The sequence below is a fragment of the Rhopalosiphum maidis genome, chromosome 2 (assembly GCF_003676215.2).
Source record: "Rhopalosiphum maidis isolate BTI-1 chromosome 2, ASM367621v3, whole genome shotgun sequence".
In the NCBI taxonomy this organism is placed as follows: Eukaryota; Metazoa; Arthropoda; class Insecta; order Hemiptera; family Aphididae; genus Rhopalosiphum; species Rhopalosiphum maidis.
The window spans coordinates 25,508,075-25,522,905 of NC_040878.1; the positions used below are offsets into that span (position 1 = coordinate 25,508,075).

The 14,831-nt window shown below is 27.8% G+C and overlaps 3 protein-coding genes across 3 annotated transcripts; 2 read left to right on the plus strand and 1 right to left on the minus strand.

The window, feature by feature from the left end:
* Positions 1-3,721: 3,721 nt before the first annotated feature.
* LOC113554716 (vegetative cell wall protein gp1-like) lies at positions 3,722-4,641 on the minus strand. The gene is made up of 2 exons (XM_026958679.1): positions 4,591-4,641; positions 3,722-4,507 (listed from the first exon to the last, which is right to left on the minus strand). Exons 1-2 carry the CDS (start codon positions 4,639-4,641, stop codon positions 3,722-3,724), a joined length of 837 nt encoding a protein of 278 aa, XP_026814480.1.
* A 1,727-nt stretch (positions 4,642-6,368) lies between these two features.
* Positions 6,369-6,812, plus strand: LOC113552401 (pollen-specific leucine-rich repeat extensin-like protein 2). The gene is made up of 2 exons (XM_026955287.1): positions 6,369-6,419; positions 6,522-6,812. The coding sequence occupies exons 1-2, from the start codon at positions 6,369-6,371 to the stop codon at positions 6,810-6,812; spliced, it is 342 nt and encodes a 113-aa protein (XP_026811088.1).
* A 1,044-nt stretch (positions 6,813-7,856) lies between these two features.
* Positions 7,857-11,700, plus strand: LOC113552402 (leucine-rich repeat extensin-like protein 1). Its single transcript, XM_026955288.1, has 3 exons — positions 7,857-7,877; positions 10,495-10,578; positions 10,813-11,700. Exons 1-3 carry the CDS (start codon positions 7,857-7,859, stop codon positions 11,698-11,700), a joined length of 993 nt encoding a protein of 330 aa, XP_026811089.1.
* Positions 11,701-14,831: the final 3,131 nt, after the last annotated feature.

Genomic DNA, 14,831 nt, shown 5'->3' on the forward strand with positions numbered 1-14,831 from the left:
AATCATCTTTTCTTCGATAATATTATGGTAAAATCAGAGAAAATTGTATAATTTATCGGTAAGCAACAACACATGTATGGTTGGTATATTATTTTAGTTGAATAATTTACGTGGCCTCTCGCTGTAGTGAATGTAGTTGACAAACATTTTAAAATTTCGAAATAATAAACAAATAAACGTTCGATAGAATATTGTAAAAATTGCATCTGTATTGGGATATTGGATATATGTATGTTTTAGAAGGATTTTATAATATTAGCATAGAAACAGAGTATAAGTAGTAGTAGTAGTAGTAGTAGTAGTAGTAGTACTATAGTAGCTATAGTTGGTACTTAAACACAGTACTCATAGGCACTTGGCAGTTTATATTATCTGCAGCATAACGATACATTGCGTTTGTTTTTTATTTTAAATAATAAATATTTTAAGTAATAATAATATTATTTATCACTATAGTTACTTGTCTAGTTCTTAGTTTTTAGAAAAAACTTGGTCATAAATCCTATATTTTGTTAATGCTACCGACACATTTGATTTTTTAATAATTCGAACGAGTCAGTTTTTCGAGCGTGAAATCTAGACATTACGTAATTAATTTTATGAGTAGGTATTATGAATTTATAACTTATGCACATGTAAGCGTACTATAGCAATAGCATACGTCGTTCTTACTCGTGTACTAATATTACACAAACGCAAAAACCGACTTTTTAACATAATATTAAAAATATAGTACTCGAACGGTATTTATAGATATTTTTTTTATTTAAATTTATAAACACTTAATGAATACTAATAACACCACAATAAACATACAAATGATAAAATAATGCCAGCAATTAATGTCCAGTGATTTTTGTGATATTTTTCGCATCTCATAGTAATTTAAAAAACATTTTGAAACTATAAAATAACGACGAATTAAAACCGCTATATCAACCGCAAATCGCAAATACCATATCATTACACAGCCGAGTCGAGACTAGTTATAATCGATAATGGTTTAAATTATGTAACACATTAATCATGTTTATTTATTGAAAACCGAGCTCGAGCTGGATCGAAGCCAATGAAATCCAACGCCATTTCGATTGTTCTATGTTTGAGAGACCAAAACTCAAATCTTAACGTGGTCATTAGTTAGGTCTTCTTTTTATAAAAAATATCTACAGAATTATTTCAATATCTGAAGCGTCAAGTTAACATTATTTAGACCTTTATTATTTCGTTACAAACACTCTTAAAAAAAAAAACCACATAATTTACATTATTCTTCTTCTGAGTTTTTTTTTTGTTTTGATACTATAGGTAGGTGGTGTACAACTCTGGGCCTCTTTCGGTATTAAAAAGTCGGTATTATATTTACGATGAATAACAGCAGCTCTTTGGTATATTATATTATACTGATGACACTATCCATTTAGATCTGTGCATTCCAACATCAATCAAACTTTCTTCTCTTATTTTATAAATAAAACTCATATCAGATGTCGAATCAGATCGCCTCAAGATAAATTTCTAGTAACTCATCTCTCGCCTGTAAAGAAACTACATATGTAATAGGGATATGCTTTTTCCCTAACACACCATCCTACGGACGTGCTGTCGACTTACCAATTACCTTTTTCTGCATACTTCTGAAGTTCTGACTTATATCAGATTTAATCTAAATATCACACATTTCGTAATTAATACTTATGACATTAATTATACACGTTAATATAGTATATATCTACATATTGTAAATATAATATGTATGAAAGTATGTGTTTAATGTTTATAATAGAAAGGTTTTTGATACGATGTCCTTAAAATCAAACAAGGTATGTGTTAATACTGTTAATTGAGCACAATAAGTAAATGAAAATCTCTCTTATATATTCCAGTTTATCGTAAAAAAATTGAATATAAACTAAATTGAAGATCTTTAAATCTTTAAATTATGATCTGCCACGGAGAAAAACTAAATTAAGAAGACAAAGCTAGTAAATGATTTTATTCATATTTTTTTTTATTAATAATAAATAAGCCTCACGGTGTCTATGACCGTTGGCTGCAACAACTTTATACAGGTTCAAATTATATCTGAAATTATGTTAATGGTACGTACAAGTTAAAAATCACAAAATATTGATTGAATTGGTCTTAGTTATAAATTTAATCGTTTATTTTATTTTATCCGGAAGAAGATCTTCTGACAGAGTATTTAAAACATTATATTTTAAATTATAATATTAGTTTGTTTTGTTGTAATAAACAATAAAGTTTTTTATTTTATGAAAACCAATAATTATTAGGCACTTTATTAGGGATTATTAGGCATTATATTACTTAAAGTTAAATTACACATTTATATTAAAAATAATTTTCCTGATGTACATATTAAAAATATATATATAAAAAAGTACAATGATAGTTAATAGGTCACTTAAAATTAAATTTTTAGTATGGTCCAAAAGGCTAAATACAAACATTTTTTGATGATGAGAATACAAAATGTTTTTCATCACATACATAAGTACCTAGAATAGGTGCTCTATCAATTAAATTATTCAATAATATAATTATAAATTTTCTTATAAATATTTTATTTAATTGCACTTATATAAGTATGTATAATTCTAATAAGTCGTATTGATTTGAAAACTACAAAGCAACATAGTTTATGAAGTTTTTCATTTTATGTTAAAAAAAAAGTTTTATACTCAAGAGAATACATAATATTATGGCATAATATTTAATCTTAGCACACCTATGCTGTAAAACATATCTGGTCGAAGTAGTAAAATATTAAAAACATAAAATGTGTGGCAACAAACAATCAATCGGCTTGAAGTGCAAGTATTTCGATATACCATCGTAAATCTGTGATTTCTAAATGTAGGTTACTATTCCTAAAGGTTACTTTATCTGTCTTACTTTTAAACATTGAAATTAAAAAACCTATATTTAGTATATAGAGTATTTTCGGACTCACATCGATATTATGCGTGTAAATTTATATAACATGATCTAAATAGTTAGTAATATGATTACTATCTAAATGGTTTAAAATCTAAAAGTCGATCAATAAATGAATTGTTTTGATCAAAGATGGTTATTAAAAATAGTACTTTAATTTTAAACCATAAACTGGTTTAGTTCAAGTGTAGCTTTAGGTTTAACGTTTAAAAATACATATAGTTACTTTTCATATATTATTTCAAATTTTATAAAAAATGACTTCGTGAAGCGTATGGTCATTTCCAAATATTTTTTAATTCGCTGATTAGCCAATCGTATAATATGCCATTTCTTTCACGATCTATATTATTTTTAATAGACTACAATATATTAAATACATTTATTATTTTATCGTAGTATCCATAATATAGGTTCACAGAAGATAGGGAATTATAAATAGATAGGTTAAATATGAATTAATGTGAATATATTTATATATTTTAAAGCGCCACGTTAATAAATATTATTTTAAAATAGACATAATAATATAATAGTTAACATCTCAAATGTAAATACAGTTATTATATTTACTATCTATAATGTTGTGATGTAAATAAAATAAAACCAATTTAATAAGTAATGATGAGTGATTTATATTCTAGGTAAGTACATATAAATTTTGGCATTTAATAGGATAAATTAATTGCATGTAACAAATAACATATTTTCCGGTGTAAGATGTTAACAATATTAATTGAGCAGTGATGTTATTGTCAAACTAACAAACACATGGAACCTTAGCAAGGACTGGAGGTAGGTTGCATGGACCGGGTGGTGGGTAGCACGGTGCTGGGCATGGGTACGGCGACGGAATCAAAAACAATTGAGGTAGACCGACTGGAGTTTGGTAAACGATATCAGGTTTTTGGACATACAGACCGGGATTGAAGAACACTTTTGGCAATGGCGCGGGTGGCAACACGACAGGTGGAGTCGGTAAAGGCGGTGGTAACGCGAAGAATATTTTGTTTGGATCTGGAGCTGGTGCACGCGTGATGGACTGTTCCTTGATTACGTTTCCGTCGTTGATGACGATAGGCCCGGGTGCCGCTCCAGGAAGTATGATGGGTGCGGGAGCTGGACATTGAGTCAGTTTGACGAGCAGATTAGCGGCTGGACCGGCGGGAACGACGATTGGCGCTACCTTTCCGGCTACTGACGGCAATTGGACTATCAATGGCCCTGGTGCTGGTCCTGGAGCTATGACCTGAGGTGCAGGTGCGGGGACCGTCAGGGTTGTAGCTACAGTCGGGACGGGTCCATAGGCTGGTAGGGCAGGCGGTGGAACAGGGAGTGTGGCAAGGGGTGAAAAAGGTGCCGCTGCTTTAAGAGTGGCTAATAAAGAGGCTAGAGCCGCTGGACTAATTGGTGGAGAAGGTATGCATGGTGGAAGAGGTGGGGTTGGAAGACATGGGGGTGGTAGAATCGGGGCTGGAAGACATGGAGAAGGTATTGGTGGTGCGTAGCATGGCAATGGACATCCACCACAAGGTGTTGATTCGACCTTATTTTGATTAAAAAAAGGAGTTATTATTTTCTTGTTGAATAAAATATGCTTATATCTATAATAAAAATCTAATTGCTTACCTTAGCCAAACAAACCACCGCCAAAGCGGCTATAAAACCAAAACTATTCATAATTTATGATATTAGTAGATGACAAATACTATTAATAATTCTCATTAAACATTAGTATCGGCTCTTATATACTTTAAAATTTTTGTGTTTGTCTTACTTCCACGTTCCTTTAAACTGATTGCCAATGTTTATGAATTGATATGGTCGATAGAATCCGTATAAGACCGTATATTATTGTTAGTTAAAAAAGCATGACTAGTCATTATCCAATTGATTGCAACGTTTTAAAATCATTATATAATTATCATACATTTATTATTTTATTAATAACCGTGTAAGTAGAAATTCGAGAATAAAATGTAATACTGTAATTTAATTACAGATATACTTTTGGATTTAACGTTGTAATTGAATATTTCTCTGAATAAGTTATTACCTTTATTTTATATTTTTTCTAGAAATTAAAATTATACTAATAAATAAGTTAGTAGCAACATTTTATAGGTCTATAAGCATTAAATAAATTGAAATTAACACTTTATAATTTTGATATGATATCAGATTATATTTTAATATTTTAAAACTAACTTTTTATGATATGTTTGTGATAGGGAGGGGAATAGTCATCATTATTATTATTATATTGCAAAGACTAAATAATAAATTCGTGATATTCTCGAAAACTACTGAATGAGGAATTAAAAATATAATTACATTAAGAGAACATCATATCCACATGTTTTATCTCATCTTATTGCACATCAAATATTTAGGTTCAACAGTTTCAGTTTTGTGTTGTTAGCTTTAATATTACTGTCAATTGACCTATTATGAAACTTAAAGGTAAAAGCATTATATGTGTTCTATCTTTGGTTTTATACGACATTTTATATTTTAAGTGAGTCATACGTTTTTTAAATATTAATATTTTACATACTAACTTGCTTACAATCTAAAATATTGTAATAATCTAAAGATTCAACACAGATAACATTTTTACTTTTAGGTTTGATAATAGGTCATTATATTCAAATATTTAAGTAAACAGTACAAATTGAAACAGGCGAATACAAATTTGCTACATTATCCGTTTGTAAGACAGAGATTATGACCTGCAGTAGCGTCCTGTTAAGATACATGCTTCGATATTTCAATTTTTAAGCAATTTATGAGTATGTACAATATTACTATTACGACACTATATTATTATTAATGATCTAACTTTTTTACTTTGATAATAGGTAAATTCATTTTGATATTAATACTGAAAACACATAACGGGTTTCACTGAACACAAATTTACCATGTTATATGTATGTAAAACTGAAACAACACATGTGGGTGTGTTATTCAATTATTTGATTGCATACAAAAATCTTTTTCGAAAAACTGACACACATTTTTTTCTGTCATCTATTCTTATTGTCGGAAACATCGTTCAATTGTTTTTATAGTAATATCTCAAATTTTATTACTAAGTAAAAGCTTAATTATTCTTATATTTGTTCCATATTTAGGAGGATAAATAGATTTATCAATAAATTATTAATATAAATATGCAATTTGCTATTATCTGCATAGAGTATATTAATTTTATCTTATCAATGAATAATCTATAGTTTACAAACAAACAAAATTTTTAACTAGCTGATAGTACTGCTCTAATCAGTTACAGGAAACGTGCTGATGTGGATAACAAAACCTTATATTATAAGTATAAAAGCCTTACTGGATAAATGATTTACACGCAATATTCGCCGTCGTTTTAACGGTCCACTAGACACAAAATGACGACAGTAAGAGCCGTCGCAGTTTTGGCGGTGATTTGTTCGGCCATGGTAAGGAATAGTATGTAAATATATATATATATATATATAATGTAGAAAAAAAAACCATTACACCTCACAAAATTATTTTTTTTTAATTTTTTTGTTAATAAGGCCATAGATGACTGTTCAGATACCAAAGAACCACAATCGTCGTTACCGGAAAACCCATTTTTCGGTCGATTTCCGGATTCTTGCAAAAATCTTAACTTTCCGTTTTCATTTCCTTTGCCACCGCTCATCAACAGCTTTCCGCCCCCAATTTTATCTCCCATGTTACCATTCCCTTTTTCTAAACTAGATTTCAACTTTCCACCTTCATTACTGACACCGCCTGTACCCGTAGAAGAACCGGCTGCACCGGAAACACTATCACCAGCCGTAGAAGAACCTCCTTCCTACTGAAGAGACTTACTAAACTCTTATCAACATACATGACCACATTGTTATAATAAACGTCACACCAATTTTAACTATCAAGATTATAATATAATATTAATAACAGTATTAACAAATACATTTAGCCGATACTTAATTATACTTAAATAGGTATGTGCATATTTTTTATTAGCTCAATAGATTATGTTTTATTGCACATTTTATTTATTATATAAATATAATATGTATTATTATTATTTTATAATATTAAATTAGATATAATTACAGATTAGAATGTTGTAAACCAATTAAACATACCGATATTAATATACACAATATTTAATAATATTATTTTGTAAACGCGTGAAAATATTGATGATATCGTTCATCGTAACTCATAAGACATTGGTCATTAAACCATCATCAGTTCTATGACATTGAAAGTATTTATAATTTTTAATTTATTTACAAAGCCGTCAAGTAAGCTTTGCTATACAGTAGACGTCAAATTTAGTGTAAAATGCTAACGTCTTCGTTATTGAATTAATAAATTGTTCCTTACGCTGAATATCTGGTTTTTGATAAAATTCCATTTTTATTTCTTATTTTATAAAATCCATCGTCGATAATACACAATATAACACCTAATACGTTATTTGCATAAAATTCCCTCTATCAACACAAGGCCCTGAAATTTTTGCTGTTTTTTGACTGTTAGAGATAGCAATTGATTTTCACTCATTGATTTAATTTTTTTTTATTCGCACCACTAATTCATCAAAGCTTTTTCCCGTGCTCTTTTAAAATTTTGTATTTTTTTTTTCAGATTGGTTTTCTAATTTTTTTTTCCATTTTCATTTAAAAACCTTTATTTAATTTGTTTTTTAATTTCCTATAAATTGTAGTAAATCATTTTCGTTATTAATTTTGTTTAGGTATTACATTATTGCATACAAATTACATTTTTAATCCAACACCAACTTTTTTCCATACACTGCTTCATATGAGAGTTGTTGTACCTATATAATGTTATAACGAGTTGATAAAATACGATAACACCGATAAATTAAGATGGTGTGGTTATTAATAATCGTAATAAAATCGTATGTACATTAAAAGTCACTATATGATTTTGCTCAAATAAAGTTGATTACAACTTGGTTTACATGGGCAAAAGCCGAAATATGACATTTTTTCCAATAAGGTTTGTAGGTAGTTCGTGTGTTACCTTGGCAGTTCTGAAGTTTGCCCGATTTTTCAGTAACATATAAACATACAAATATTGAAATATTATTCGATATTTTCTACAAAGTTGTAAGATAAAAATTAAGAACTCTATAATTATTAATTTTATTGAAAAAACTATTTACCTCTAGTTATATAATGATTCTGTTTTTTTTTTTTTTTAATGAAACAAAAATTCGCAAACTACATTATAAAAATACATTTTAAATTAAGTCACATTTAAAATATGACGCTTACTAAAATTATTGTCATATTACGATACAAAGGTATTTATTACTTAATATAATATTTAGTTATATTACAATATAATAGTATGATCGTCGACTGCCATCGTGTAATAAGCATTAAATGAATAGGTAATTTATTTACTTGTATGTGTTAAGAACATTACAAATCGAAGAAAAAAATCTTGTAAGAATTTAATTTGTAAACATTTTATAAACATTGTGTATACAATACAAATGCATACACGATATACTTATAATAATATATTATGTAGCCAAATTATTATATTAGAGATTTTGAATTCAATTAAGTAATACATAATATAGTAAAATACAGTAATACAGTAATATCATCGATTTTAATGAACGTGAATGCGCCACATATAATTTAGGAAATAAGTAATACATATTAGATACTATTATTTGGTTTTAATTTGATTACGTATGAATTGTTATTTAAAAGACTTATGCAGTATTGCAACTTATTTACACAGCGTCATTGACCGTTGAGATATTAAAAAATAATCAAAATCGTTTTGGAGTATAGTAGGTATACTGTTGTAGACATGTTTTGAATGTATAAAGTAACACAAAACAATAAATTGTTCAAAACAGCAATAGGAACTACATCACTGTTCTTATAAACATACAGTACAGAGACAAGTTTATTAGTAACGGGAAATAGCATTGTTATGACTTAAAAATAGGAGTATATAACAATAATATAAATTATATATAACAATAAATTTCAAAGGTAAAAATAAAAATATTGATGATAAATTTAAACTTAAGAGATTTGATAAACCTTAAGAAATTTTTAATTTTATCGATTTTCCTCATTATAAAAGTTTTTATAAGCTTATGTGTACCTATATTAGTTAATTAAATTATGTTGAAATTTATCGTCAGAACAATTAATTAAATTAAAAAAAAAAAAAAAAAAAACATAAATATCGCCAGGGTACAACGCCAAAAGAATTACATTTAATATATTGATTCAAGACTATTACCTAAGTAACAAAAAACATATTATGATTAATTTATTTTGTTAATTATTTACCTAAAAAATATTTTGATTTTTGATTACTATTAAAAACTTAATAACTATACCTAAACAATTTTAAAATATTACCCCGTGCCATAAGTGTTTTAAATTGATTATTATAATTTTTTTTCAGAAGACAAATTTTATTATTTTTTTTTTTAAGTTTTGTTTGTTAAGAACCTATTTTATATTTATATTTATAGATGCAAATTATATTTTCTACGATTTATAGTTTTTAACTTTATTTAATGCTTTATATTTTTTTTAAAAGTGGTTACTTATATGATAAAATTGTTGCATTGAAAATTAAAAGAATTTAATTAAATAGAATAAATATACTTCGTAATCAAATAATGATTATAAAATCGAGCATACATCGTTTTGCACAGTTAAATTATAACTGAAGACATTTTCTTGAAAAATACATGCCATTTAGATGCATAAAATGTTTGGATATAATTTTAAAAATAGTCCAAAGTTTTATAAAAATAATTTTAATATGTATCCATGTAGTCTCTTCTTTTGTTTTAACATCGAAATCTTAGTGCTGTCTAGTGAAATGTATGGCTGTATTATAAAAGCAGTTTATAGTATATGGATGTGATTATATTATGTTAATATATATATATTATATTAAAATCTGTCCAGCAAAATATTGTCAGCCATACATAAAAAAGTATAACATAATTATACAAAAATATATTTTTTGACAAAGATAGAACTACGACTAGTAAATAATATTGTATATATATATATATATAAGAATAAATACGTCACATAAGTAGCTAGTTGTATAAATCCTTGAAATTGTATGAGTGCCACAACGAATCATTTATTATTATTTTTTAAATATAATCTGTTTGAAATTTGCTTTTGTTGTTTTTCTAGATTTATTATTACAAAAGTCGACTTAATGCATTTTCGTATCTACAAGAATCAAATTAATTTTTAACAATAACATAAAACAAGATTGATACACAATTTTATAAAACAATATTATTTCTATCTTATCCATAGATTTGGTCAGTCGCCCATTTTTAAGTCATTGATATATCGTCACACTCGTTTACCATTGCATCACGTACAACGGACCTACATTCGCGAAATCGTTTTCATTTATCATCTCATCATTATATTCAATGAATTCCAAATGACATATATAAAGAAGTGTGAATAATATTACGAGTGCATTAAGATTAAACTCGATATCCAGTCAAGTCTTGGAATGAAGTGGTCGACTTTAGTTGGCTGCTTGATTGTGTGCCTCTTGGATCTTAAGGTAATAATATAACTGTGACATTTTAAGCGATCAAAACGTAAACAATAAATTGTTTTTAATATTTAAGCCTATTGCCCTATTGTATAAATAATATTTTTGTAAATACTGTATAATTATCGAACATTGATAACAAATATCTTATACGTCAATCGATTACCATACAATTTTTTCTTGAATTAGAAATTAAAGTTTAAATTAAATATTGACAATGATTTGTATCTTTTTTTTAATTAGGTTTCCGATGGGATTTCCTCGGTTCCTTGTTCACAAGCTGGCTCAGATCTACAAGACAGCGTCGCAAATGTGAATCAGCCTCCAGTTTTACCCTCGCCATTAGCCCCCCTGTTGACCACTTTGTGTTCATCATCCACATTGAACGCTCTACCTCCTTCAGCGCTCGTGTCAGTTGTTAACACGCTGTCAGCAACGCCCGAGCTTTTCAAAACGTTGCCACCTCCTACGCTCGTAGCCCTGTTAAGTGCTGTCTCGTCACCTTCGGTGCTAAATGAATTGTCACCAATCTCTATTCTCGTCTTGCTCGCCGCCGTCTCTTCATCCACTCCTACATCAATTTCATCTGTACCGCGTGATGTGCTGTTTCCTTTGTTGAAAACTTTGTCTTCTTCCGGTCTACTGCCACCACCTGATTCCGTGCAGCCGAACACTGTTTTCACTCAACTACCACCCTTGCCACCACCGGCGCCACAAGTCATAGTTCCCGGCCCGGCTCTAGGTCCAATGTATATAAATTTACCAAACAAATCGCCCAGACCCCCGCCGATCATCGTACCGACTGGACCTCCGCCATCTATCGTCGTGTCCATCCCCCGACCATACCCAGCACCGCCACCTTTAATCATGCCTTACGGTACCCCTGGCCCAATCGTGATAAATGAAGGACAGAACACTAGTCCTCCATCCGCCCAAACAGTATTATCCGCTCCCGAATCACCAAAAATATTTTTTACCACGCATCCATCGAAATCATATCTCAACTCGATCGATGGTAGAAAATCACCACAAGACTATTGTGAATCACAGTTTGAAATTCCAAAAGTGTACGCCTTACCACCCGGTGTTTTACCAAACCAATATTTCCAGATTGATAGAAAATGTACCTAAAAACTTATTGTTTTCAATATTTAAAACCATTTGTAAATCGTAATCAAGTAAATAAATCGTGAAAATTTTTATTGAAAAATGTTTATTTATTTTTAATTACATTTTAAAAGGAAGATAATAATTAAAGGTATATTTGAGTAGAGTGAGAAGGGGCAAAGTATTTATTTCAAATACAAGTCTACTGAATACACATTATTATTTTGTAACACCATAATCAATATAACTTTGAAATTTGGTAGACTTCCAAATTACCCCTCCTCCCCTATAATTGAGTGTACTATTTTTAAGAGATTCACTGACAATTGATTTTAGTATTTAAATGTAACTTATAAGGTGAAATTTTCCCATCGCCCACCTCAAATACATTCTGAGCATAATATTACATATAATTATGCTACAGATTATTCGTTTAGAATGTAAATCATTTACAATTTAAGACATATTATTTTGATTTTATTTTAAGCATAATCAAGTAAAGATTAAATAACATTCAATTAAATAAGATAAAATGTATGACTAATATTGTAATAGATACTAAGACTTTCTGGTAAATTAAATTGAAATTATACTAATATTTGTACATGAGATACTGTTAAAAATTTCCTTTTACCTGGATGAACAATTTATTTTATTTTTAGTTACCTATAGGGTTAAAAAATATATTATTTTCACAACTTTACTTGGATAGTTTTTATTAATTTAATCTTGTACAAATAAATATAGTTAGTAAATTAGGTTTCTAATTTGAAACTGCAGATAACGTAGTGTATAGTTTAGCCCGTAACTTAAATTGTGAGACTTTAGGATTATATAGTTATATATAGTTCAACAAATTAAACTTGTCTTATTAGTTATTACTTATAATTAAAAATTATGAATACCTATTGCAAAATAAGTTAATTATTTGAAAACATTTATGATGTCACCTATCTATGTATTCAATTTTTAATCATCTGCTGTACTTATGTTTTCAAAATGATGAAAAAGATAAATTATTGTATCCAAGTTAAAAGGTATACAAAATTTTGTCAAAATCAAATGAAATTGCGAATTTATAATTTTTAATAAACTTTTCAATATTTATATATTATGTTTGATAATACAGTATTTCTCATAAGTTTATTTTTAAATAATTAAAAAGAATTTGAGTAGAAAGTCACACATATTTTTTTATAAGTGGTAAAGTTTAAAATGTTGTAGATATACCATCCACCTTGAGGTAGTTTTTGGTTTATGTTCCGTTTGAGCTATACAAAAAACTACTAAAACGACAAAGATAACAAATATTAGATAAGTATGATATTGTCTTAAGACACAGATCAAATACTTATTGCATGTAGTTCAGCAATGAATGTAGGTAATGTGACGCGACAGTGATATATCGTAAAAATTCAAATAACTAAAATTAAATATTGACTTAAATAATTAATAAATAATAATAATAATACAAGCAAAGTGCAGGCCATTTATAAAATCTAAAATCATTGAAAATTAATAGTAATTAATTACTGAATATTTTACATAACTGTACCTACTAATTTTTAATTATTAGTGATATTATATATTATGTATTATTATCGAAATTAATTTATTACAAAGAGCTCATGAATGTAAGACAATATTATAGGAAAGAAATTTATATTTTTATAGCCAAAAAGCAAAAATGTATTGTTTTTTATTCGTCCACGTTCTTTGAAACAGATAACAAAAATGACTATACTTATCATCTTTATTTATAAGATACTAATAAATCGATGATAACAGTTATATATAAAAAAAACACGTCCATATAATAGGTAGTTAATACATTCATTAATGATTACAACGAAAATCCGATAAAACATTTTAAGTAACCTAAGGTAATATTTTTGTGGTATTCTTTTTATTCTAAACGATGGTCACATACTAAACGAATTTTAATTAAATATGCATTGCATAAATGGTAAAACTTAAACTAAGTATTTACATTTCTTGTTCAGAAAAAGATTTTAACAACGAAGAAAAGCAATTGGAAATATAACAATATAGAGTATACAATAAAAAATATGAATTTGAAAATAATATTGCATCAATTTTTATTTAGTTTTGTATTGTGATTATATACTTCCACATAGGCGTGCAAACGGGGGTTCCGGGTGTGCCTGGGCACCCCCCGGCATATAATTGAGGCCCTAAAATTTAGGTCCCATAGTATTTCGGGATAAAAAAAATAATACAACGTAAAATATTTTAAATTTGCATGGTAAAACTTATTATGATTATAACAGCTAGCTTTATTGACTACAAAAGTAAAAATAATAAATAAATATTGCAATTATCTTGAAAATAGATTTTAGATCCAACTATCTAATGAAATATACAATTTGGTACTAGTAATACCGCTGATTAATATGTGATATAATGTAAGTAGTGTTTATTCGAGCATTATAATTTATCAAAATCTATACATGTATTGTTAAAAGAGGGCCTGAGTTGAGAAAAGGGCCCGAAAAATTGTAGACACCTCCCGAAATTCAGATCTGCGCACGCCTATGTACTTCCATATTAGTGTATAATCTTTATATTCTATTAAATCGTACTAAAATACCTGTATCTATATTGGCTATATTAAAACTTATACTTGTACACAATTCATAATAATTTTACAGCTTTAACCAGATTTTTTGCTATAATAGTTTTGGAGAAAAGTTAAAAATAGAAATTTTGGGACTGTGTTCACACCGACGTTTTTGTAGATTCAAATCGTTTAACCGGCTTGGGTGTGATATCGGATCTCTCTTATTAATATTTTATGTTAAAGCTAGCTTAATTATACACCTTTTCATTAAAACTGAGTTACATTTTTATCATTTTCCTATTTAACATAAATTCTTTTAAAATTCAGACTTTTTTCATTTCAATTACCATACTTACTTGATTAAAAATCAAGAAAGTAAAAAAATGTAAGGATTAAAATTTTACAAATTTAAATACTTTATATAATTAAAATATATGTATGTGTATATTATATTGTAAATTTGAGGTATAATTTTTTCACTCTATAGTAGTAATACATTTGATTTATTATGAAAATTAAATTATGTTATACAATTTTAACCATTAATGAAAATACTCAATAACATGTAAATATC

What these genes read in the sequence shown, in the direction of transcription:
- LOC113552402 (XM_026955288.1), top strand. Translation starts at nt 7,857, where the DNA reads ATGGTGTGGTTATTAATAATC. An exon ending in TGGTGTGGTTATTAATAATC is followed by an intron (nt 7,878 to 10,494) that starts GTAATAAAATCG and finishes GAGTGCATTAAG; the next exon opens with ATTAAACTCGATATCCAGTC. An exon ending in TGTGCCTCTTGGATCTTAAG is followed by an intron (nt 10,579 to 10,812) that starts GTAATAATATAA and finishes TTTTTTAATTAG; the next exon opens with GTTTCCGATGGGATTTCCTC.
- LOC113552401 (XM_026955287.1), top strand. Translation starts at nt 6,369, where the DNA reads ATGACGACAGTAAGAGCCGTCGCAGTTTTGGCGGTGATTTGTTCGGCC. An exon ending in CGGTGATTTGTTCGGCCATG is followed by an intron (nt 6,420 to 6,521) that starts GTAAGGAATAGT and finishes TTTGTTAATAAG; the next exon opens with GCCATAGATGACTGTTCAGA.
- LOC113554716 (XM_026958679.1), bottom strand. Translation starts at nt 4,641, where the DNA reads ATGAATAGTTTTGGTTTTATAGCCGCTTTGGCGGTGGTTTGTTTGGCT. An exon ending in CGGTGGTTTGTTTGGCTAAG is followed by an intron (nt 4,508 to 4,590) that starts GTAAGCAATTAG and finishes AATCAAAATAAG; the next exon opens with GTCGAATCAACACCTTGTGG.